This window comes from Aegilops tauschii, chromosome 5 (genome assembly GCF_002575655.3).
Source record: "Aegilops tauschii subsp. strangulata cultivar AL8/78 chromosome 5, Aet v6.0, whole genome shotgun sequence".
Taxonomy (NCBI): domain Eukaryota; kingdom Viridiplantae; phylum Streptophyta; class Magnoliopsida; order Poales; family Poaceae; genus Aegilops; species Aegilops tauschii.
In genome coordinates, this window is record NC_053039.3 from 295677861 (window position 1) to 295701742 (window position 23882).

Consider the following 23882-nt stretch of genomic DNA (forward strand, 5'->3'; position numbering starts at 1 on the left):
GGCATAACATAGACATTGAGATGCGTCAGCATATCACTATTAGACTTGTTCCCAAGATAAGAAAAATAAAAATGAATATGCAAAAGTAGCCCATTGCTAGAACACTTGCTCCCATTGAGTTTACATGGAAATGGTCTGGTTTATTCAAATTTCATTTAAAATATGTCTGGACGTTCGAGGTACACGGCTGGATGATCGTCTCTGTATTCATGTCGGCGGACGTGTGCGCAGACGAGTATTGTGTCTGTTTTAGGGGTCGAACATGCTCTCACATTAATTTCAAACAATCAATAGAAAAAGAGGGGAAACCAACCATGGATAAGATGCTACACGATTAAAAAAGGAAGAGCCTGAAGAACCTGACAGGCGGGCCACGTCAAGCTTGAACTAAAAGATTCAGCGCCGGCCAATGGCACACGAGGAGGAGGCCGCGAGAGAGTAGCGACGACTCCAATCGATTCCAGCCCCCCTACGCCTGTCTATAATCCCATTCCCACCTGCTCCATCAATCATTGCCGGAATCGATTCGTTCGTTCGTTCTCTCGGGGGAACAATCCAGAGCCATATCCAGACCTACAGCCAAGGTAACAATGATCAATCTGCTCTCCCCGCTCCGTTAAATATTTATTTTGATCCGCTGAAATCATCTAGCTCGATGAAGGGGGTTGTTTCGTTCTTGATTCGTCGTTGCCATTTCCCGCTAGAAGAGATTGGTTGGTTAGGATTAATTGGGCGCAGCGAATTCAGGGGCCTGTGCTGTCTCTGGGAATGCAAGATTCGCGCTGGCCTAATTTGTGCTAGGTTCGCTTGCCGATCGATCGGGGTTGACTTTGGGGGAGAGAGAGAGAAAGATAGAACAATCGCATTCCTCATTAACCCCTGATTTGGGACGCTTTCGCCTTCAATCTTCAGAATATTATTGTGCCTTGTACTACTGAAAGCGTTTAGGGAACCTGAAAAGTAGATTGCATTTGTGCCGGCAAAAGTAGAAAGAAAAGAAGCATCATCAGAGAAAGGGATAAGTTTTGTCTCTGGAACGTGGCGGCTCGGACGAACAGATTCAGCATGCTTAACAGTCCATTCCATTTGCTGGTTGGTTTCCTGGATGTTAGTGGAGAACTTGTGGCAACCTGTTAGCATCTTCCCGAAGAATATTTACATGATCTAAGATTTTTTTTTTCTGGTGTAGTTACGTAGGAATTTCTCTCTGTTTCTATCTAGGGAATTTCTCACGATTACTGCATTGAGGTGCGATGGACCTGCAGATGCTTAACTAAGCTGTAAAATAAAAGGGAGAGCAAAGACACAAGATCATGAATGACATCATAGATATGTCAGAACTCGGAACCTTGGTAGATGCCATAACTCTTGTTCCCCTATATATATAACTATAAGAGATTTCCATCATCAAGTTCATCTGTCACATGATATGCTGAGTGCTCTGCACTTTAAAGTTCATGTGTCCACATGCATTGGTGTTCCGACCATCATGTTCTATTTAAAAAAAAGAACTTCAACTCTGTTTGCTATGTTTTCATCATCATATTCTGTGTGTTCAGATATGGCGAACAAAAGGATTCAGAAGGAGCTCATGGATTTGCAAAAGGATCCACCAACATCATGCAGCGCTGGGCCTGCTGGGGCGGATCTATTCCACTGGCAGGCCACAATTATGGGCCCTGGTGACAGCCCCTACTCAGGAGGGGTGTTCTTTGTCAACATCCATTTCCCTCCTGATTACCCCTTTAAGCCTCCAAAAGTGAATTTCCAAACAAAGGTGAGCTGGTGTTTGTGATTTACTGCCAATCTCTTTTTCGCTTCGTTGTTGCGAACTGTTCATTTTCTCATGATTACTCTTCAGTCTTGACCTTGGTACTGATCTGTTAGTCGATGAATATGTCTTTAGGAAATGCAAGACGAACGGGTTCGTTTCAAATTCAAAATATTTTTTGTAAAGTTGCTTCGTTATCTGCTACCCATTCCAGTCAGATGTGTTCTGTTACATGCTACACCTGCTAAATAGAGACGCACATTCTTCAACAGCGTGTAGCTTACTCCCTGGTAAAGTTTGTCATTCATGACAGAATAGATCTGTCAAACTCAGCAACGGTTGGTTCCATTGGGCTTGGTCCTACTTTGATAAGTTTTGAAGTCAAGAACACAAAAGGAGAATTTATAAAACAGGATGTTAAACAGCTTCTATCCTATCAATATTACCTCAGGAAATTCAAATAGAATAACTGTCAAGTAGGGCAGTTACTTTGAAGCTACTTTGAACAATGCTGCATATGTATGCCTCTACGAAACCTGAATCTTCTGTGGGATGCTGCAGGTGTATCACCCGAACATCAACTCCAACGGCAGCATCTGCCTGGACATCCTCAAGGAGCAGTGGAGCCCGGCGCTGACCATATCCAAGGTCCTACTCTCCATCAGCTCCCTGCTCACCGACCCCAACCCCGACGACCCCCTTGTCCCGGAGATCGCGCAGCTCTACAAGAACCAGAGAGCCCGCTATGAGGACACCGCGAGGGCCTGGACCCAGAAGTACGCCATGGGCTGATCGCTGCAAAGATGACCATGGCATCGTGTAAGAGAACTTCTGTGTCGTGCCGGTTTCCCGCCCTCTGAGCTTCGACGATGCCCAAGAGACCCCGTATCTGGCTTTCTCTGAACCAGTTTTTACTTGTGTACAGTTGTCAAAATTGGGTAATGTTTGCATTTCCGTTTTCTCCAAACTTTGGGTGTACACCCTGTCCCTGAAGACCTGTATGTATCAAGACAAAACATTTTCAAGAATTTGTGGTGTTTTCGTTGCTTTCTCCAGTACCCTTTTCATTTGTTGGATCCGGGTGAAACAGCGCTGGTCAATTGCTTGTGGCTCCAGTGAGTACCCCCAAGTTCAGTGCTGCTGCTCGCCTGTGGCCCTCTGGTGATGATGACATGTGATGACTGACAGTTAGCCAAACATGGCACTGGCTTGTTGCTGGACTGTCTGCCCCGCTTCTAAAATCTGGCCAGCGTCTCGCTGATAGGTCCAGTAGATATCTGCTTTATGGTCCATATGTCCTCCTGGCATTACTCTGCAGCAGCACCAGAAAGGCACGGCCTGAGCATTCTTTCTTTGGGAGGATAGGAGAGAGCTTGCACGTGTCTCACCGGTGTCGTGTGTGGGTTGAACGCATCATGCATGCACGACTTGTCCGCGAGAGATGCATGAACGGACGACCATCAGAGGACGAGAGTAATTAGAATGTTGATCAGGTAAGTAAGCAGACAGGGACACAGGGTTCAGACTATACATCCAGCGCTTCATTTCTCTTTGCTTCTAGTAATATTGGTAATAATTACACAATGTGCAGTTCTTTTTCTGGTACAGCTGTAGCCACAGATCATGTTTGGGAAAAGCATGCCATGTGGCATTTCTTGCCACATTTGCACTGTGCGTATGTGTGCCCCTGTAAGAAAGAGATCATATGGTAGGTACCAGCTGGCCGTAGTTGTCTACACATGGGCTGGGTCTGCCAGATTTCAGAGCAGGAGTTAGTATGGGCCCGTGGCATGCAGCCATGATGTCCTTCTTACTCCATGCGTCCATGGACCTCCCCTTGTCTACTAGAAAGACAGAAAACAAAGGCAGAACAGAGAAATCTGAAGAAGCAGTGGGAAATCAAATCATGTGCACCGTAGTACGTACTCCCTCCGGGCCTTTTTGATTCGAAGGATTTGTAAAATGCAGGAATAGAAAAAAAAAAAGAAAATAGAGTGGCATGTCATCCTCAATGCTACAGAATTAGTATGAGTGTTTGATTATGCGCAGGAAAAACGTAGGATTTTTCACACGAAGTTGGAGTGAATGATTTTTTCTCTATGAAAACTAGTAGTACAAGTGAATTCTATGCAGAAAATGTTGGAGTATAGATGGACTTTGGCTCATATATGACAAGAATCTCTGGTTAATTTCTAACGCACATTTAGGTGCATGGCAAGTGGTGAGAAGTATACTACTTCCTCCATGTAGCGTGCCCTTTTTGAGGTTTAAGTTTGACCATAAATTTAACCAACATGGACGACTATGGTGGGAGCAAAAAATATTTTTGATCCCACCGCAGTCGTCCATGTTGGTTAAATTTATGGTCAAACTTAAATCTCGAAAAGTACGGACGCACTACATTATGGAATGGAGGGAGTACCATACTACTACAATAAGAGTGAGACCCCTTTATAAGGGCAGCTCTACCACATGCTATTTGAGCTTGGGAAGAGGAGTTGTACAAGCGCGCTCCTCCTCCTACGCCGCCCGCCTCGCCTCGTCACGACACGCGCGCGCGCCGCATGTTGCGGGAATGAGCCGAGCCGAGTCTTATCGTGTTTGCCTGACCAACCGGAGGGTATGATTTGTTCATCCCTCGTTTACTCGTTCATGTGCTAGCCATATATATGTTGTTCGTAGATGTTTCGGTTCGTACGTACTGTATGTACTCACATGCTTAGGTATCAGTATGAGTTGAATACCGTAATTGTCATGCTTACTATTTATTCGTGGATTAGTCTAATCAAAATGTGCTGATATTTTCAACAATCCAAAAACCTTATATTAGGCACTTCTCGATTCAAGGCTTGTCGTTACTCTGAAACCGGAAAATTTTATCGGGACGCATTTTAAGCGTTGGCAGACAAGGACCACCTTGTGGCTCACAAACATGAACTTGTTTTGGGTTGGTGGTGTGTCTCCCACGAAAACGATTGCTCCTGAACAGGAGAAGACATTTAGGGAGGCAACCACCATCTTTATCGGAGCAGTTCTGAGTGTGATTGAAGACAAGTTGGTTCGCGCATATGTTCACATGTGCGTCACCAAAACTTGTGGAATGCGCTCGAAGGTAAGTTTGGCACAACTGATGCTGGAAGGAGACACGTGCTCACACTTGTTGAGCCAAACCAAAACGTGAAACGGTTCGGTAAAAGCCACGGTAAAAATAATACTTACGTGGAAGGAGACACGCAAGCTGCGCCCTCGGATGTCTGTGTGTTGGATGGATCAAGACCATCCCTCGACAGGTTCCTTCGAGCGGCCGAAGAGGCTTTCCAACACTTCGACCGATGGCCCTTGTTGCATGGAAGTAAAGAGCTTGGAGCGGTGGTGGCGATTGATCGTTTGCATGAAGAAGCACGAGGGACACTTACCGAAGAGGAGGTAAGGAGCCCTAGTCGGTCAAGAAGGTGTTGGGAAATGTTGTATGAAAAACAAAACAAAATTACGCACACGTAATGATCTATCCATGGAGATGTATAGCAATAAGGGGAAGAGTGTGTCTACGTATCCTCATAGACCATAAGCAGAAGCGTTTCTTAATGCGGTTGATGTAGTCGAACTTCTTCGTGCTTCAACCGATCAAGTACTGAACGCACGACACCTCCGCGTTCTGCACACGTTCAGCTCGGTGACGTCCCTCGCCTTCTTGATCCAGCAAGACGTCGAGGTAGTAGATGCGTTCCGTCAGCACGACGGCGTGGTGACGGTTATGGTGAAGTGATCCTTGCAGGGCTTTGCCTAAGCACTACGAAAATATGACCGAGGGTGTAAACTGTGGAGGGGGGCGCCGCACACGGCTAGGCAATTGTCTGGGGTGTGCTAGGGGCACCCCCCCACATATATATAGGTGGGAGGGAGAGGGGAGAGGCCAGGAGACGCCCCAAGTAGGACCGAACCCTACTTGGGTTCCTCCTAGGCCGGCCGCCCCCCTTCCTTATTTACCGGAGGGGGGAAGGAAAGAGGGGGGAGAGGGGGAAGGGAAGGGGGAGGCCGATTCCCCCCTTTCCTTTCTCTTCCCACCTTTCCTTTTCCCTTTGGTTCGGCCCATATGGGGGCGCACCAGCCCCTAGCGGCTGGTGCATTTCCCCTCTTGGCCCATTAGGCCCATATCTTTTGTCGGGGGTGCCCTGAACCCTTTCTGGTGACCCGATATATACTCGGTACCCCCGGAACACTTCCGGTGTCCGAATACTATCCTCCTATATATCAATCGACCATTTCGAGACTCCTCGTCATGTCTGTGATCTCATACGGGACTTCGAACAACATTCGTTTACCAAATCACATAACTCATAACACTATCACTACAAAAAATACACTTCCGTGATGATACGTGTTTGTCACAGTAGGTCACGTTTTCTGTCATGCATGTACATCCATGACAAATTTATGACAGAATCAAGATAGTCATACCTGTGCTGTCGTAGAAGTGTTCCATGACATTACCAAAATTATCATCACGGAAGTGTCCACTTCCATGACGATAAATCGCGCGCCATAGAAGTGCTTTCGTCAAGGGTGACCGACATGTGGCATCCACCGTAACAGGTCGCCGTTAAGCTATCGGGTCCGGTTTTGGATCCGATAACCCGTTAACAGCCCGGACCAATGGGGATTTTCCACGTGTAAAATTCTCATTGGCCAGAGGAAACACGTGTTGGCTCACCATTGGGACAGATGTCATCCATTCATTGGACAGGAGGTGCCTATGATACATCGACACGTGGCACGGCCCAACAGAGGCCCATTCCGGTGAAAAGGCTGGCCTGTTTGACTTGGTCAAAAGGTAACGGGCCGGCCCACGGCAAGCCTGTTAATGGCCTGATCGTATATAGCCCATTTACGGCCCGCTAACTATCGGCCCGTTACGGCCTATCGGAATTAAGCCCAGTAGCTTCATTTGGGCCGTCCAATATGATTCCAGCCCGTTGTAACTTCCGGCCCATGTATGGCCCATGATGTCTTTCGGCCCATATGAGGCCCTTTGTAACTCTCGGCCCATTAAAGGCCCGAGATGAAACTGGCCCATAATGAACAGTGTATCTCTTTATACCCATTAAAGGCCCATTATTTTGTCGACCGTTTCCAGTCCGCGTTAACTTTCGGCCTTCTAAGGGCCCATTTATTCTTGGGCTCATTTCTAGAATTCGGTTAGACACGGTCTGTTACTGGCCTGTCCCGTTTGTGGGCCAAATACAGCCCGTGGTTACATTCGGCCAGTTTGTGGCCCATTAACCCGTTGGGCTGTTTTCATAGCGTTATCAAATACGGCCTATTAATGGCCCGTTATGGTCCACGAATAGTATGACCCATGTTTGGCGAAATGATTATACTCCCCGTAGAAGGCCCATGGATCCTATGGCCCGTAGAAGACCAATGGATCCTACGGCCCGTAGAAGGCCCATGGATCATACGGCCCGTAGAAAGTCCATGGATCCTACAGCCCGTAAAAGGCCCGTGGATCCTACGGCCCGTAGAAGGCCCACGGATCCTACGGCCCGCAGGAGGCCCATGGTTACAACAGTCCGTGTGTTGCCATGATTATTGTGGCCTAGTTATCAAAAATAGGTTATTGTGGCCACTAGAAAAACGCGGAAAAAGAACTGCAGTGACTACAAGCAAACAACTAAATAAGACAATAAGGAAATAAATAAGCAAGCAACTAACGCTAGCCTATTACAGCTATTACACATATTACATCCACTGGGCATCAAAGTTCGCCACCAGTGCAAATATAGCGAACAAAGCATCATATTACATACACAGGCCGTCAAAATTGGCCACTAGTGCAAATAAATGCGGAAGCAAAACAAGTCCATAACTGAAACAACATCAAAAGAGCTCAAGAAACGTTATCCTGGGTATCCACCATGCTGGCAATAAGCTTAGCAAGCTTATTAGCTTTGTCCTATTTGGCGCTAAAATCCTCCAACACTTGTTGTTGCACCAGAAAGTATGCATCTGAATGCTCCAGGGACTTCCGCAGTCCTTCCGCTTCTTGTCGCAGCACAGCTGATCAATGTCTTTCAGCTTGTAGTTGAGACTCAAGAAACCGAACTGATTCAGACAGTGAGTTTGAATAGCTTGTGCAAGCGGTAGTGGCCAGTAACTCGAACAGTAAACCAAGACAGGACTTTGGGGTTGCCTCACTATCTTCAAGATAGTTTTCCTTAGCTGTTTTATCAGCTTTGTTGGAGACCAACAAGGATGTCTCACGATCCTGAACCTTATCTGCATTACTTCCTTTATCATTGCTTAATAAGGCACTCTTCCCCAATATTCTGTCAGCATTGTAAAAGAAGAAACAAGCAGACACATAACAGGTTTAGCATGTACTAGTATATGAAACTCATTTTGGTGAACTAGTTCATTAGTAAGGTGGACAAGATTAAACTACCAAGTCTTCTATTGCCAAGTAGTACATTATAAAAGCATCAAACAAACATATATCTATGTCCTATGGTCACTTCATTGTCTTGCCAAATCAAAATAGAGACACGGTTCAAATCATATCAGTTCAAGAGAAAGCAGCACCGAAAGAATACAAAGCGTGGGAAACTAAACGGCACAACAAGATTTCAAATGGGTACCACGGGTCTACATGTACAACAACACTATTGGCCCTGTTATGATGCTAGTAATGTGCATGATATGAGAAGTCAACTGTATACACAATTGAAATTGAAATCAACAGAGCTATTTATAAGAGCAAACCTGTTAAAGAAACATGCGTAAACATACCTGTTGTGCCATTGGACTTTCCATTGGATAGTTCAATTTAAAAATTAAGTCTGTATGAGTAAATACAGTGATACAAGAGCAAAGCAGTATGCACGATAGCAATGGAATCTTAAATGAGAACAGTTGTTCTTCAGGTTTAAGCACTTGTTCTACATGAACAGAGTACAGTAAGACACAAGCATATAGTACTTAAAATAAAATGAGCTCATAGACCTTACCACATTCTTGGTTCGGGACCAATAAAGAATAAGGCGTTCCCAGTCATCGTCCAGTAAATGTGTCTCAGGAGAACGTAAGGGAATTTGATGAGTTTCTTTGCCAGTGAAGTACGCTTTCTTCAGGTAGTTCCGATACTGCCACCAAGCATTCTTGAAGATAGCAGAGGTATTAGCACAGGTTACCTCATCCTGAGTTTCCAAACCGGTCCTTCTCTATAGAGAAAAATGGGAAAATTTGTTGTATTATAACCATCATGGAGGTAGAATGTATGGGACAAAGCAAAGTAATTGCCATGAATAATATTACTTACACATAACTCCTGGACAAACACCTGCAACTGGCATTTTCCTTCATCTTCAGTATAATATTTCCATGATGGGAAGATACACACATAGGATTTAACAACATCAAATGCGATATATGCTAAACTATGAATGGCTGGTTGTGCTTCCTCCACAGGAATAGGTGTACTAACTGATGGAGTTGGGGTTCGCCGTGGTAGTATTGGCGCTTTGGGCACTGGAGCTGCCTTACTAACTGCTCTTGTTTGGGAGCTCTGTGGTGGAGATGGTGTTGTGTCAACAGGAACTGGGTTACTATCTGCTGGGGTTGGGGTTAGATTGGGTGAAGCTGGTTCTCTGTCCATCGAAGTAGGGGTAAAATCTGCGAGAGTCTGGGTTATGTGTGGTAGGGCTGGTTCTCGTGCATGTACAACCGGGGTGCTATCTCCACCAAGAGGTAGCACTGTTTTATTTGAAGACCATGTTTTTACTCCGGTAGATACTGCCATCACCCGCTCCAATTCAAATGGCTGATAAACAGGAAACATAGTTGAATGTACAGACATTGTAGGAGAGACAGATGCAATAGATAGTGTGGAAAAAAGAGGGTATTAAATAATTGACACGTATATTGTTTAACTAAAACGGATAGCATGACATAATTTCACATATATGATGTCTATCTAAACTGGATAGCATAGCATAACATAATTCAAAGATATGATGACTAACTAAACAGGATCGCATGACATAATTCATATACATGTTATCTAAGTAACCAGGATCGCATGATTTAATTCACATATGTGATTTATATACTAAGCGGAGGGCATTCGCATATATGATGTCTGAACTAAGAACATGGTGTTGAATATTGTGTATATGATGTCTAAACTATGCAATGCAAGACACCATATGCATGATATGAGCAGTAGAACCGTGCCAAGTTAGAGCATACACCTCGGTGGGGGAATAGGACTGGTCATCTGTCTCTGAATCCATCTCTAAGGAGCTACCGAGACCCAGCAAGAGATCTGCTTCGACAGGTAGCACTGTCTGCTCTGAAGGCCTTGTTTTCACTTCAGATTTTTCCATCACCCACTCAAATGGCTGATTCACAGGAAGAGTAGTTTAATGTACAAACATTGTCGACAAATGGAAATTTAATGAAGAAAAGGATGGGCTAGATATCATTCAAATATATGATGCCTGGTTAAACAGGATGGCATTGCACATTTCACATATATTATGGCCGGCTAAAAGACATGAGACTGCAAAATTCCCATATATGATATTGAAACTAAACATGTGGCATTACAGAACATGTCTAAACTAAGCAGATGACATATATGATGTCGAAAGTAGGCACTGCAAGGCAACATATGCATGATATGACTAACATCGTCATGCCAAGTTAGAGAATGCTCCTTGGGGGTAAATAGGAGTGGTCAGCTGCGTCTAAATCCGCCTCAGAATAGATATCTTCCTCTGGATTACAATCTGGAGAGGGGGGGGAGAGTTTGCCATTGAACCCACCATGGACTGATGTCTGCATGACATTGTATTGCCGTGCAAAACTCTTCTCTTTTTCTCTACATGTTCAGCATGACTGTGTACAATATCTGACATGCATACGAAAAAAATATAGTGAGATTATGTAAGGAGAGCATACAGAAATCTAGAGGAATGGTAACAACCAGTGGATGGATCCAAAAATAATGATAGCAGGCTGATGATTGCTTTAATTTAATTAAAAAAACAGATGATGATTGCTCTATTTGTTTCCCACCCAAGATGAACAACATAGGCATACCCTAGATGAACCAGATATTAGACAGAGATACTATTCATTGCTGCCTCGATATGTGCCCCACAACTAATTTAGAACTCAAGTTTGAACATCAATTTGGACCTGATTTGGAGTCTAAGAGGTGAATAGGACAATAAAGTAGCATGTAATATTAAGCAATGCATAACATAAGCAGAAACAAAAGAGTGCGACCTCTCTTGTGGACCCGTGTACTCCTCAGGTTCATCTGCTGAGTCGATGATGGTGATGTCGTTGCGGTGGGTGCCGGCTGTGACGCCCCCGATTCAATCGTACACTAATCATACACGCAAACATGTACGATCAAGATCAGGGACTCACGGGAAGATATACAACACAACTCTAAAAATAAAATAAGTCATACCAGCATCATAATACAAGCCAGGGGCCTCGAGGATTCGAATACAAGTGCTCGATCATAGACGAGTCAGCGGAAGCAACAATATCTGAGTACAGACATTAGTTAAACAAGTTTGCCTTAAGAAGACTAGCACAAACTGGGATACAGATCGAAAGAGGCGCATGCCTCCTGCCTGGGATCCTCCTAAACTACTCCTGGTCATCGTCAGCGGCCTGCACGTAGTAATAGGCACCTCCGGTGTAGTAGGAGTCGTCGTCGACGGTGGCGTCTGGCTCCTGGGCTCCAGCATCTGGTTGCCACAACCAGGTAGAATGGAAAGGGGGAAAAGAGGGAGAAAAGCAACCGTGAGTACTCATCCAAAGTACTCGCAAGCAAGGATCTACACTACATATGCATGGGTATCTGTGTAAAGGGGCAATATCGGTGGACTGAACTGCAGAATGCCAGAATAAGAGGGGGATAGCTAGTCCTGTCGTAGACTACGCTTCGGGCAGCCTCCATCTTGCAGCATGTAGAAGAGAGTAGATGGTAAGTTCACCAAGTATCATCGCACAGCATAATCCTACCAGGCGATCCTCCCCTCGTCGCCCTGTGTGAGAGCGATCACCGGGTTGTATCTGGCACTTGGAAGGGTGTGTTTTATTAAGTATCCGGTTCTAGTTGTCATAAGGTCAAGGTACAACTCAGGGTCGCCTATTACCGTGGACACGGCTATTCGAATAGATCAACTTCCCTGCAGGGGTGCACCACATTACCCGACACGCTCGATCCCTCTGGCCGGGCACACTTTCCTGGGTCATGTCCGGCCTCGGGAGATCAACACGTCGCAGCCCTACCTAGGCTCAACAGAGAGGTCAGCACGCCGGTCTAAATCCTATGCGCGCAGGGGTCTAGGCCCATCGCCCATTGCACACCTGCATGTTGCGTACGCGGTCGGAAGCAGACCTAGCCCCCTTAATACAAGCGCGGGCTTACGGTCCAATGCGGCGCGCGCCGCTCAGTCGCTGACGTCAAAAAGAGCTTCTGCTGATACCACGACGCCGGTTGCCCATATCTTGTCCCACGTGGCGGTTAGTGCGTATAAGGTCAACGACCCAACTCATATCAAATACCAAGATCTCGTTAAGCGTATTATTATGAAGTAACCGCGGACGCCGACCAGGGTCGGGCCCACCTCTCTCCTAGGTGGTCTCAACCTGCCCTGTCGCTCCGCCACAAAGTAACAGTAGGGGGCCATCGGGAACCCAGGCCCACCTCTACCGGGATGGAGCCACCTGTCTTTTCAGCCCCCACATCGGAATCACTTGTGGGTACTCTACGAGCCGACCCGACTTTAGTCACCACATGTATCATATAATATGTATGTAAGTATAAACCCGTGATCACCTCCCGAGTGATCACGACCCGATAGTATAGCATGGTAGACGGACAAGAATGTAGGGCCACTTATGGAATACTAGCATCCTATACTAAGCATGTAGGATTGCAGGTAAAGGTCACAATAGTAGTAGCAAGGACAGGCTATGCATCAGGATAGGATTAACGGAAAGCAGTATCATGCTACCTACTCTAATGCAAGCAGTAGAGAGAAGAATAGGCGATATCTGGTGATCAGGGGGGCTTACCTGGTTGCTTTGGCAAGAAGGAGGGGTCATCCACACCGTAGTCATACTGGGTAGCAGCGGTGTCGGTCTCGGTGTCTAGCGAGAGAAGAGGGGGAAGAAACAATAAATATAATGCAAACATATGCATGCCGATGCATGACATGACAATGATCGGTGCTAGTTGTGCCCTAACGCGGTAGTAGATGATACCGGCAAAGGGGGAAACATCCGGGAAAGTATTCCCGGTGTTTCGCGTTTTTGAACAGATGAACCAGGGGGGGAAAGTTGTGTGTTTGCTATGCTAGGTGAAAGTGCTAGTTACCGACTAGAGGGGGGGGGTTGAATAGGCAATTTTTATGGAAGTTTTCAAAACATGGGAGTTTCAAAGACAAACGATAGAAATGAACCTATTAACATGCAACGGAAGGTAGACTACACTAGGCAGGCCATAGTCAAGTATTCAATGAAGTGAAAGCATGAAGACTAATAGCAGCTAGGTAGTAATGATCAGGATGGAAGATAGTGTGAAGCCAAACAACAATAGAAGTCACACAGTGAAGTCAAACAGGTAACACAGGCAGGCAATGACTTCACGAAGACAAACTGTAAATAACGAGAGGGAGAAGATAGAACCAGTCGCTTGGTGAGGACAAGGATTTGTTGGACCAGTTCCAGTTGCTGTGACAACTGTACGTTTGGTTAGGGAGGCTGAGATTTAACTCAGAAGACCGTGTCTTTCACCTTATTCCCCTTGAGCTAAGGACACTCAGTCCTCGCCCAATCACTCTGGTAAGTCTTCAAGGTAGACTTCCAAACCTTCACAGACTTCGTTCACCAGCGATCCACAATGACTCTTGGATGCTCAGAACACGACGCCTAACCGGCTGGAGGATTCACAGTCCTCAAGTGTAACAAGTCTTCAGGTCACGCGGACAGAAAGACTTCAGTGATGCCTAACACTCTTTGGCTCTGGGTGTTTGGGCTTTGTCCTTGCAAGGATTTCTCTCTCTCAAAAGCTTCGGAGGTGGGTTGCTCTCAAACGACAAAAGCCGTGCACTAACTCTGAGCAGCCACCAATTTATGGTGTAGGGGGTGGGCTATTTATAGCCACTAGGCAACCCGACCTGATTTGTCCGAAATGACCCTGGGTCACTAAGGAACTGACACGTGTTCCAACGGTCAGATTTCAAACACACGCGACAGCTTGACTTGGGCTACAAGTAAAGCTGACTCATCTGCGGTAAGATTTGCTCTCATTGTGTTTGCTCGAAGACATAGGATTTGGTTGAGTATCACTTCAGTCACTCTGACTTTGTTCACTTGGACCCCACTTAATAGTACGGTGGTTCATATGACTCAACAAAGAAGAAAATGAAACTACGAAACAACTATGTCTTCGCGCTTCAAAGTCTTCATGCAATGTCTTCTCATGTCATAGCCTTCAATGTGAATATCTTCACATACCACCATTGTCTTCAATGTCTTCACACATTTTTAGGGGTCATCTCCGGTAGGTAAATCAAATCAATGAGGGACTACTACCTGTGTTATCCTGCAATTCTCACAAACACATTAGTCCCTCAACCAGGTTTGTCGTCAATACTCCAAAACCAACTAGGGGTGGCACTAGATGCACTTACAATCTCCCCCTTTTTGGTGATTGATGACAAACTGGTTGAGGTTTTCAACGGGGATAAAAGTATGTGAAATTGTAAAGGATTAAGGTATTGTCTTCATAAGTAGCAAAAGGCTCCCCCTGAAGATGTGCATATAAGTATTTTGCTTTTGGAATGCAAATGCACATGGCAGGTTGTACTTGTAGAGATCCTCTTCAACTTATGAAGGCAATTCATCATGCATGAAAAGATATAACGAAGATAATGACATGCATAATGAAAAATGGACGTCTGCAATATGACTTCGTGCGGGATTTATCATCGCATCACAGAATAGTAGAAAAAGTAGCAGACGACCATCAAGTTGAAGTGTTACAACTCAAATAACCAAAAGTATCAAGAGCGAGAGTTGTAAACACTTGGCAAAATATAAAGCAACCACCCATATGGACCCGCTTGAAGACTATCAACTCATATGCTTCTCCCCCTTTTGTCAGTAAGGACCAAAAAGGTTTGAATACATAGAGCCTCTACTTGTTCCCATGAGGAGTAGGTGAAGCAGCAGGGTCGTCGTTGAGGTTTGGTGGTGCAAAAGAACTTGGTGCAGTGTCGATACGCGCCGAAGTTGGAGGTGGTGAAGTAGCATCATCTTGGTCATCAATGACTCTGGCATTAACAGTTGCAGCTGAGGAGGAATAGTCAGAATCTTCAAGTGAGGGAGTCCAACACAAGACAACATTCCTGGGAGGAGTGGAATCAAACTTGAATCTTTCAGTGAAGCCATCGTCTTGAAGATCAGCTTCAGCACTGAGCAATGTCAGACTCTTCCATGACCTCCTACAGGTCTCATGTGTGACAAATGCATTCTTGGTGGCAAGATTGTGAATACGGTTGACATCCACCAAGAGCTTTGCATCTGACGCTTCAACTAGTAGTGATGCTTATCCTGTTTTTGATGCAAGGCGACGAGACGCTCTCGGTCATTGAGAACATGAGATCGCTTCTGAGGCCTTTGAGAAATAGTGCTTTCAGTGGCTTCAGTATGGGCACGGTGAGGTGCACGTGTATTGCTAGCCAAAGGATAAAAACGAGTGACGAACTAAACTCCTTCAATGGGCTGTGTGAAGCTTTGGTGATCAGCATTGTGAAGATAAACAGGCTCCTTGGCAGGCTCTGGGTAGATGGCTTTGACAGCCATATCAACCTCTGGCAAGAATATCAGATGATTGCGTGCAGAGGGCTGATAGTTGATAGCTGAATGAAGCTTGATAAGGCGCATAACCCATGGAGCGTAGAACTTCAGACCAAAGAGGTTAGAGCCAGATGCAGCCAATTGTCTGATGAAGAAGTCTTGAGCATTGAAGCTGATGCCATTGAAGATATAAAAGACCAATGTCTTCATTGCTCCTTCAAGCTTCGCTGCATAAGAATGTCCTTTGAGAGGCCATAGAGTTCGCCTGATGATATGATAAATAGTGCGGGGCAGATACTCTAGGTCTTCAACAAAGAGTTCTCTTGGGTATTCAGCGTCGCGTGGCAGTGGCTTCATCATGCTCAGCATTTGGCTCATGCTGGGCTCTGGTTTCTGAAAGATGCTCTCCAAAGCATTGCGATGAAGCTGACAACCAGGCTCGAAGAGTTCACCTGGAGTGGGCAGGCCAGTGAGCTCAATGATATCAAGAGCTTTATCTTCATGGTGTACATTGCCTGTCATCCACTCAAGGATCCATGTCTTCGGATCCCTGTTGAAGCCGCGAATGTGGAGGGTAGCATAGAATTGTAGCAGAAGCTCTTCATTCCAATGCTCTTGTCAGTCACAAAGTTCAGAAGAGCAGCATCACGGAAGCAGTCAAGGGCTTCTTCTAAGCAGGGCAGTCCAACAATAGCTTCACAGTCTAGACGCATATGTGGAAAGATGCGCCCTTGATCATAGAGAACACAAGAATAGTAACTGCGGTGCTGATAGCTCCAGAACCGATCAGATGAAATTCTTGGCTTGGAGTAGGGGTTCTTGGCACTATCAAAGAAGGTATTGTGTGCAATGAAGCCATTTGCATTGAAAGATCCTGGTGAAGTTGTAGTACCTGGAAACCTTGGCAACCTGGGCTTAGGCTTCTGGACCTGAGGCCTGTGCTCTACATGATAGTCAAATTGCGGACCAGCAGCAAGTGGAGGAACCAGAATGGGCCATCTGACAGTAACCAGCTAAACTCGATCGAATGCTTGCTCAATGGTGTGTGGCCTTGGAGGCGGTACAGGAGCAGTGGCATTGGCATTAACGTCAGGCTGCAGATTTGCTTCAGGTGCAGCATTGGCTTCAGGTGCAACAACTTCTGGCACCACATCAGCTTCAGCCATGACAACGTCATCGGCTTCAGTAGTGTTGTTTGTGGCTGCCTCAGTATTGTTAACCTCCACTTGAGTAGCTGGAGAGTCGGACACGTTCTCCTCGAGAACAACTTCAAGATTAGTTGGGGGTGTAGCAACACGTTCTTCTTCTCATCTTGGTTCTTCTTGTTCATCAGCTGATGCAGCCGGAATGTCTTCAGCAGCTTTGGCTTCATACTCGGAGATGTTCACAGTTGGAGAGGCTTCAGGAAATACTTGGCGAGATACCGATTGGTGCTCTTCTCCTTCTGGAACACTCGAAAGAGTGACTTGTGGCCTTGGTCCTTTGCGAAGCCTGCGAAACACTGGCGACGCTTGTGGAGATGGAGTTGTCTGGGCCACAAAGTCTTCATCTTCAAGTACTGGAGTGGTGACTTGAGTTGGGGGAGTAGTTGGTGCTTCTTCTTCACGGGGGGAGTCTTGAGGGTGATAAGCCCATGAATCATCCTGAGCAATTGGCGTCAAAGGACGAGCAATGCTGATGAGTTCGCTGTTCGTGAGAACAGGCGATGATACCATGCTGTACTCGATCTGAGGAAGGACTTCATCATCTTCTACATTGTCTTGGTGACCATTGTCTTCAGCTGCGGTGGGGTCAACAGCTGGAATCTCTTTAGTTTCAGGAGCCTCTGTGGTAGCAGGCTCATGAACTATCAACCGACGCTCTTGGTGTGCAGACGCAGGACGAGCAACTGAGATTGGTTCGACGACGGGGGGCTCTGTGGGAGCAGCCCGATCTTTCTTCTTGGTTTTTCTCTTCTTGGTTGGTGGAGCTTCATCAATGGTGTTCTTGGACTTGCGCTTTCTGGCTTCGGCTTCGGCTGTCCTTGTTTTCTTGAGATCTGAAGCCACTGTGGGGACCTTTGGCTTCACGCCTGTCATACTAGCGGGGAAGACAATGCGACGTTCATCCCGCCTGGATGCTTCAGCTTGGTCCACAGCAGGCTTCTTCTTCTTCTTGGCAGCCATCTTGGGGTCGATGCCAGGACGCCCAAGTGACTTGCGCTTCTCAGCTTCATTGTAAGCTTGAACACATTTGGCAGCAAGGAATTTCATGCACTCGCGTGAACCTTTAGCTTCATCACGTTTCTTGTGAAATGCCTCCTTGAGCTCATGCATCATTTGCTTGAAGTTTTAGACATCAGTCACACTGAGCTTGGCCATATGCTTCTTGAACTGAGCCTTTTCATAGTCACTTTTGTTCTTTAGCTCAACAATCCTTTGAGCTAGAGACAACTCAGGAGCAATGGCTCCATGGAATGAAACGCTGAGGCCAACATGAAGCTGAAGATCATCAAAGCTGAGGTTTGGGCTATCAAACCATTCATCAATGAACTTGTTCAGGATGTCCACATCGAAAAGGGGAAGATCGTTGAAGATTTCCGCCTCTTGCTTGCTCTTTATCAGCAGCTCAAGAGCACCATCGCCAAGATCGTCGTCACTAGACAGATCAATGGCTTCATTCTCATTCCTCAGAACGGCAGCTGGGGTCAGTGCTTGACCAGTAGTTTGCATGGGCTTCTTTGTCTTGGAGATGCGAGAGAGATCTTCAGACTGCACACTTGGTGCAGGAGGAGCAGTGGCCAGAGGCTTCACTCGCGAAGCTCGTGGTGCAGAGAGGGCTTTGAAGCCTTGGGTTTCTTCTGCTTTTGAGGCTTTGGTGGAGCAGGAGCCTCATCAGAATCAGCTTCATCTCCAGACTGATCCACCGTGGCCCTCTGAGCAGCGATGTAGGAGAGGAGACCATCAAAGTTGTCGAAGGGGCCGATGACATTTGGATTGGCATCTCGTGTGCCATCAGCCCGCGGAGCAGAAGGCCCTTGGTTGAAATCGCATCCGAGACTCTTCTTGTTCTCTTTGGCCGATGCCTTTGCATGCTGAAAATTGCGCTTGAAAAGATTATCTTCACGACACCATAGCAATGATGATGGGTCGGCATTGGCAGGCTGTAGTCCACGGACCATACAGGGGTAGAAACCCTGAGCAATGGCTTCAGCTTTGTTCTTGGGTTGAAGATTTCGAAAGAGAATATCTCCCCAAGGGCTCTTGATGGCATTCTTCTCAGCATACTCCTGGGTCACGAACCTGTATTTGAACCATTGCTCGGCCCAATATCTTCGAATCCATTGGATTCGTGTTTTGCGCTGATTGTAATCCTCTTCTGGATCAGTCTTGTATAGCTCATAGAGATCTGGTGGCAAATCCCTTGATGTTCCCCCATGGCGCTGCCTGCCGCCCTTCCTTGCGGACTTTTCTGTTGCCATGAAGTTCAGACTGAAAGGCTTCAAAACTTGCAAAGGCTTCCGTCTGCTGGTCAGACAGGAACTAGCTTCGGGAGAATTGATGTGATGCTGTAAGAATTCTGCAAATGAATGCAGACTATGAGAACCAAGGGATTCTCCCACAGACATGTACCTGGGACAACATTAGAGATGCGAGGGAAGGGGAAGAGGTCATATGCATTCTCATAAGATTTTGAAGATAAATCAGTTTAGAAGACATTGACCTCATAGCGCGAAGACATTCACTTATATGTTGAGAGTTGGTTCCAGATTTGTACGAATCCAAGAATAGGTACAAGTGAGGAATCTAACTACGTGTGAAGCATAAGTGAATATACTAGGCATAATATGAGATGCAGAACAGGATAGATCCAAATATGTGGAGGCAGAAACCACTTTTGGTAAGGAAAGATGAATCCATCAGATCAAAAAGACAATAAAAAGAGATTTATAATTACCACACGATGAACTGCTAGACGGAGTAGAAGAGGAGGCCGAGCAGTTCGATCTTCCGTGCCCTAACTTGGCGACGGAGGACACCTACGGCGGCGGCGGAGAAGACGAGGTCCGCGGCCGGCGTGAGGACGGCGTCGGTGAGGTCGCGGGAGCTAAGCGCTTCGTCGCCGGCGTCAAGAGCTAGCGGTGGCGCTAGGGTTTGTCGAGGTGGAGAGGTGGAAGAAAGATTTTGACCGTGATGTGATGTGCATTTATAGGGAGAGGGACAGCACAACGCAATTATGCAGATGCCCCTGGCGGTTCACATCTGAGGGACACGTGGCGAACATGCAACACATTGGAAGTTGTTCCATGTTCCCACGCACGCCTGGACTGTCGGGTGGTCGTTCCGGCTTCTCCGGGTTTCAGGCAATTAGGACTGAGCATTTAAAATAGATTTAATGTTTGTCTCTGTATCTTCTGCTGACAAGGACGCAGAGAAGACATTCGACAGTTTCAACAGAATGCATATGATTTGGATAGATAGAGTTTGAGGTAGAAGCATAGAGAGGTTAGGGTCCGATCACATTCACTTAGTCCAAAAGGTTCAAACGAGACGACATAGCTATAAGTGAATGCTATAGAGGACAGAACACAAGTATATGAAAATATTTGCATAGAACTAAATCAACAAGGTGAAAATCATCGGAAGACAAATCAATGTTGAAGATAAAACAAATGCGAAGACTTAGCAAATGTAACGCGAGGAGAAACACTTCAAACAAGATTTTGGTGGTGGCGTTACCCACCGTATAGGAAGTATTAGACCTAGAAACGGCGCACAATTATCGTGGCGCTCCGAAGTCAAATTCCGCATTAATGTATTCACACTCAGAGTGTAAGTCTTCATTGATTGAAGATATACATTACTTCGTGTGTTGCACATCTAAGTCATCAACATGCATAAGTGTTAGGATGTGTGCCTGATCACAGGGCATTCAAGGATTCCAAGATATTTAGCTCACACCGCAACTTGCAAAACCTTTTCTCATCCAAGGGCTTTGTGAAGATATCTGCCAATTGCTCTTCAGTGTTGACGTGAATGATATCAATATCTTCCTTCATAACATGATCTCTGAGAAAGTGATGACGAATTTCAATGTGCTTTGTCTTCGAGTGCTGAACTGGGTTGTTGGCAATCTTGATGGCGCTTTCATTGTCACAGTGGAGTGGTACTTGTTTCAGATGGATGCCATAGTCCTTGAGTGTTTGCTTCATCCATAGAAACTGAGCGCAGCAAGATCCAGCAGCAATGTATTCAGATTTAGCAGTGGAGAGAGATACACAGTTCTGCTTCTTTGAAGACCAACATACAAGTGATCGTCCCAGAAAGTGACATGTGCCTGATGTAGACTTGCGATCCACCTTGTCACCAGCATAATCAACATCCGAGAATCCAACTAGATCAAACTCTGAGCCCTTTGGATACCATAATCCTAGTGTTGGGGTGTAAGACAAATATTGAAGAATTCGCTTCACAGCTAAGTGATGTGATTCCTTTGGTGCCGCTTGGAATCGGGCACACATGCAAACACTAAGCATTATATCTGGCCTAGATGCACATAAATAAAGTAAAGAACCAATCATGGAGCGGTATACCTTTTGATCGAACTCTTTACCATTGGTGTCAGGACCCAGATGACTTCTAGTTGGCATTGGCGTCGTGTAACCTTTGCAGTCTTGCATTCCAAACTTCTTCAGGCAGTCTTTGAGGTATTTTTCTTGAGATATGAAGATGCCGTTGCTTTGTTGACGAATTTGAAGACCAAGGAAGAATTTCAGCTCACCCATCATGGACATTTGATATTGCTCTTGCATCATGTGTCCAAACTCATCACTGTATTTCTGGTTAGTGCAGCCGAAGATAATGTCATCCACATATATTTGGCACACAAACAGTTCACCATCGTATGTCTTCGTGAAGAGTGTGGGATCCAGGGAACCAGGTTTGAAGCCTTTGCTCTTCAGGAAGTATTTGAGTGTGTCATACCAAGCGCGAGGGGCTTGTTTGAGGCCATACAATGCCTTGTTGAGCTTGTATACCATATCAGGATGTTTTGGATCTTCAAAGCCAGGAGGTTGTGCAACATACACTTCTTCTTCAATCTTGCCATTGAGAAACGCACTCTTCACATCCATTTGATACAGAAGGATGTTGTGATGATTTGCATAGGCTAGCAGTATGCGAATGGCTTCAAGACTAGCCACAGGAGCAAATGTTTCATCGAAGTCAATCCCTTCGACTTGATTGTATCCTTGGGCAACGAGACGAGCCTTGTTTCCAACGACTTGACCATGCTCATCTTGCTTGTTGTGATATATCCATTTGGTGCCTATTATGTTGTGCTTGCGAGGGTCAGGACGCTTGACTAGTTCCCACACATTGTTCAGCTTGAACTGTTGAAGCTCTTCTTGCATAGCTTGAATCCATTCGGGTTCCATGAAGGCTTCAGCAACTTTCTTGGGTTATGATATTGAGACAAATGCAAAGTGCCCACAGAAATTTGCTAGCTGTGTTGCTCTTGAACGAGTGAGTGGACTAGGTGCATTGTTGCTATCAATTATCTTCTCAATCTGTACTTCATTTGCAACACGAGGATGAACTGGACGAAGATTTTGCTCTTGCTGATCATTGTCATCATTAGGAGGATTCTCTTCAGGCTGAGCATTGTCTTCAGGTTGATTAGGTGCAGAAATGATAAGTTCATCTTCAGCCTGAGCTTCAGACGGTATGATTTCTCCAGTTCCCATAAGCTTGATGGATTCACTAGGTGGAACTTCATCTATCACATTTGGCAGGTGCTCTCTTTGCGAGCCGTCAGTTTCATTGAACCGCACATCTACAGTTTCAACTACTTTATAGTGAAAGAGGTTGAAGACTCTGTAGGAGTGCGAATCCTTTCCGTAACCAAGCATAAAACCTTCATGTGCTTTCGGTGCAAATTTTGAAGTGTGATGTGGATCCTTGATCCAGCACCTAGCACCAAATACTCTGAAGTAACTGACATTTGGCTTCTTACCAGTTAGGAGTTCATAGGATGTCTTCTTCAGAAGCTTGTGAAGATAAACACGGTTGATGACGTGACATGCAGTATCAATGGCTTCAGGCCAGAACTTTCTTGGAGTCTTGTATTCATCAAGCATCGTTCGAGCCATCTCAATGAGTGTTCTGTTCTTGCGCTCCATGATGCCATTCTGCTGAGGTGTATATGGAGCGGAGAACTCATGAGTGATGCCCAATGTATCCAGGTAAAGGTCGAGGCCGGTGTTCTTGAACTCTATGCCATTGTCACTTCCGATATGCTTGATCTTGACGCCATAGTTATTCATGGCACGGTTGGCGAAGCGTCTGAAGACATCCTGCACTTCAGTCTTGTAGAAAATTATATGCACCCACGTATATCTTGAATAATCATCAACAATGACAAAGCCATAGAGACAAGTAGTAGTAGTGAGAGTAGAGTAGTGAGTAGGGCCAAATAGGTCCATGTGTAGCAGCTCGAAGGGTTGAGATGTCGTCATGATTGTCTTCGAGGGATGCTTGGCCCTTGTCATCTTTCCAGCTTCGCAGGCACCGCACAAGTGATCCTTCTTGAACTTGACTTCCTCGATGCCTATGACGTGTTTCTTCTTCGCGAGAGTGTACAAGTTCCTCATGCCGGCATGCCCTAGCCTTCGATGCCAGAGCGAGCACTCTGAAGCTTTTTCTAGAAGACATACGGCAAGTTGTGGTCCTGCTGTGAAATCTACGATGTACAAATCATCTTTCCGATACCCTTCAAAGACTAGACTTGTTATATTCCATTAGTACAAGGCAACGATATTTTCCAAATATCACAATCATGTTCAAGTCACAAAGCGTTGAGACAGACATTAAGTTGAAACCAAGGGATTCAACAAGCATCACTTTATCCATGTGCTGATCCTTTGAGATTGCAACTCTACCTACCCCCAATACCTTGCTTTTACCAGTGTCAGCAAATGCGATGTGACTCTTGTCAGATGGACGTAAAGTTGAGTCCATGAGAAGACTTCGATCACCAGTCATATGATTAGTGCATCCGTTGTCCATAATCCATTCTGAAGACTTTGGTGTCATACCCTACAGTACAGTTAGGGGGATAGGCTTCACCAAGAGTATTGTGAAGCATAAACATTTGACGAACAAGAGGATTATCAAAGCTCAGATCAAGTTTAGGACTTATAGGATGTTTGGCAAGTGATTCAGGAACAAAATACATAGTGAGACCA

At 45.7% G+C, this 23882-nt stretch overlaps 1 protein-coding gene across 1 annotated transcript; it reads left to right on the forward strand.

The window, feature by feature from the left end:
- Nucleotides 1–365: 365 nt before the first annotated feature.
- LOC109754712 (ubiquitin-conjugating enzyme E2 28) lies at nt 366–2812 on the forward strand. Its single transcript, XM_020313618.4, has 3 exons — nt 366–584; nt 1560–1777; nt 2333–2812. The coding sequence occupies exons 2-3, from the start codon at nt 1562–1564 to the stop codon at nt 2561–2563; spliced, it is 447 nt and encodes a 148-aa protein (XP_020169207.1). The 5' UTR covers nt 366–584; nt 1560–1561; the 3' UTR covers nt 2564–2812.
- The last annotated feature ends 21070 nt before the right edge of the window (nt 2813–23882 follow it).

What these genes read in the sequence shown, in the direction of transcription:
- LOC109754712 (XM_020313618.4), top strand. Translation starts at nt 1,562, where the DNA reads ATGGCGAACAAAAGGATTCAGAAGGAGCTCATGGATTTGCAAAAGGAT. An exon ending in AAGTGAATTTCCAAACAAAG is followed by an intron (nt 1,778 to 2,332) that starts GTGAGCTGGTGT and finishes GGGATGCTGCAG; the next exon opens with GTGTATCACCCGAACATCAA.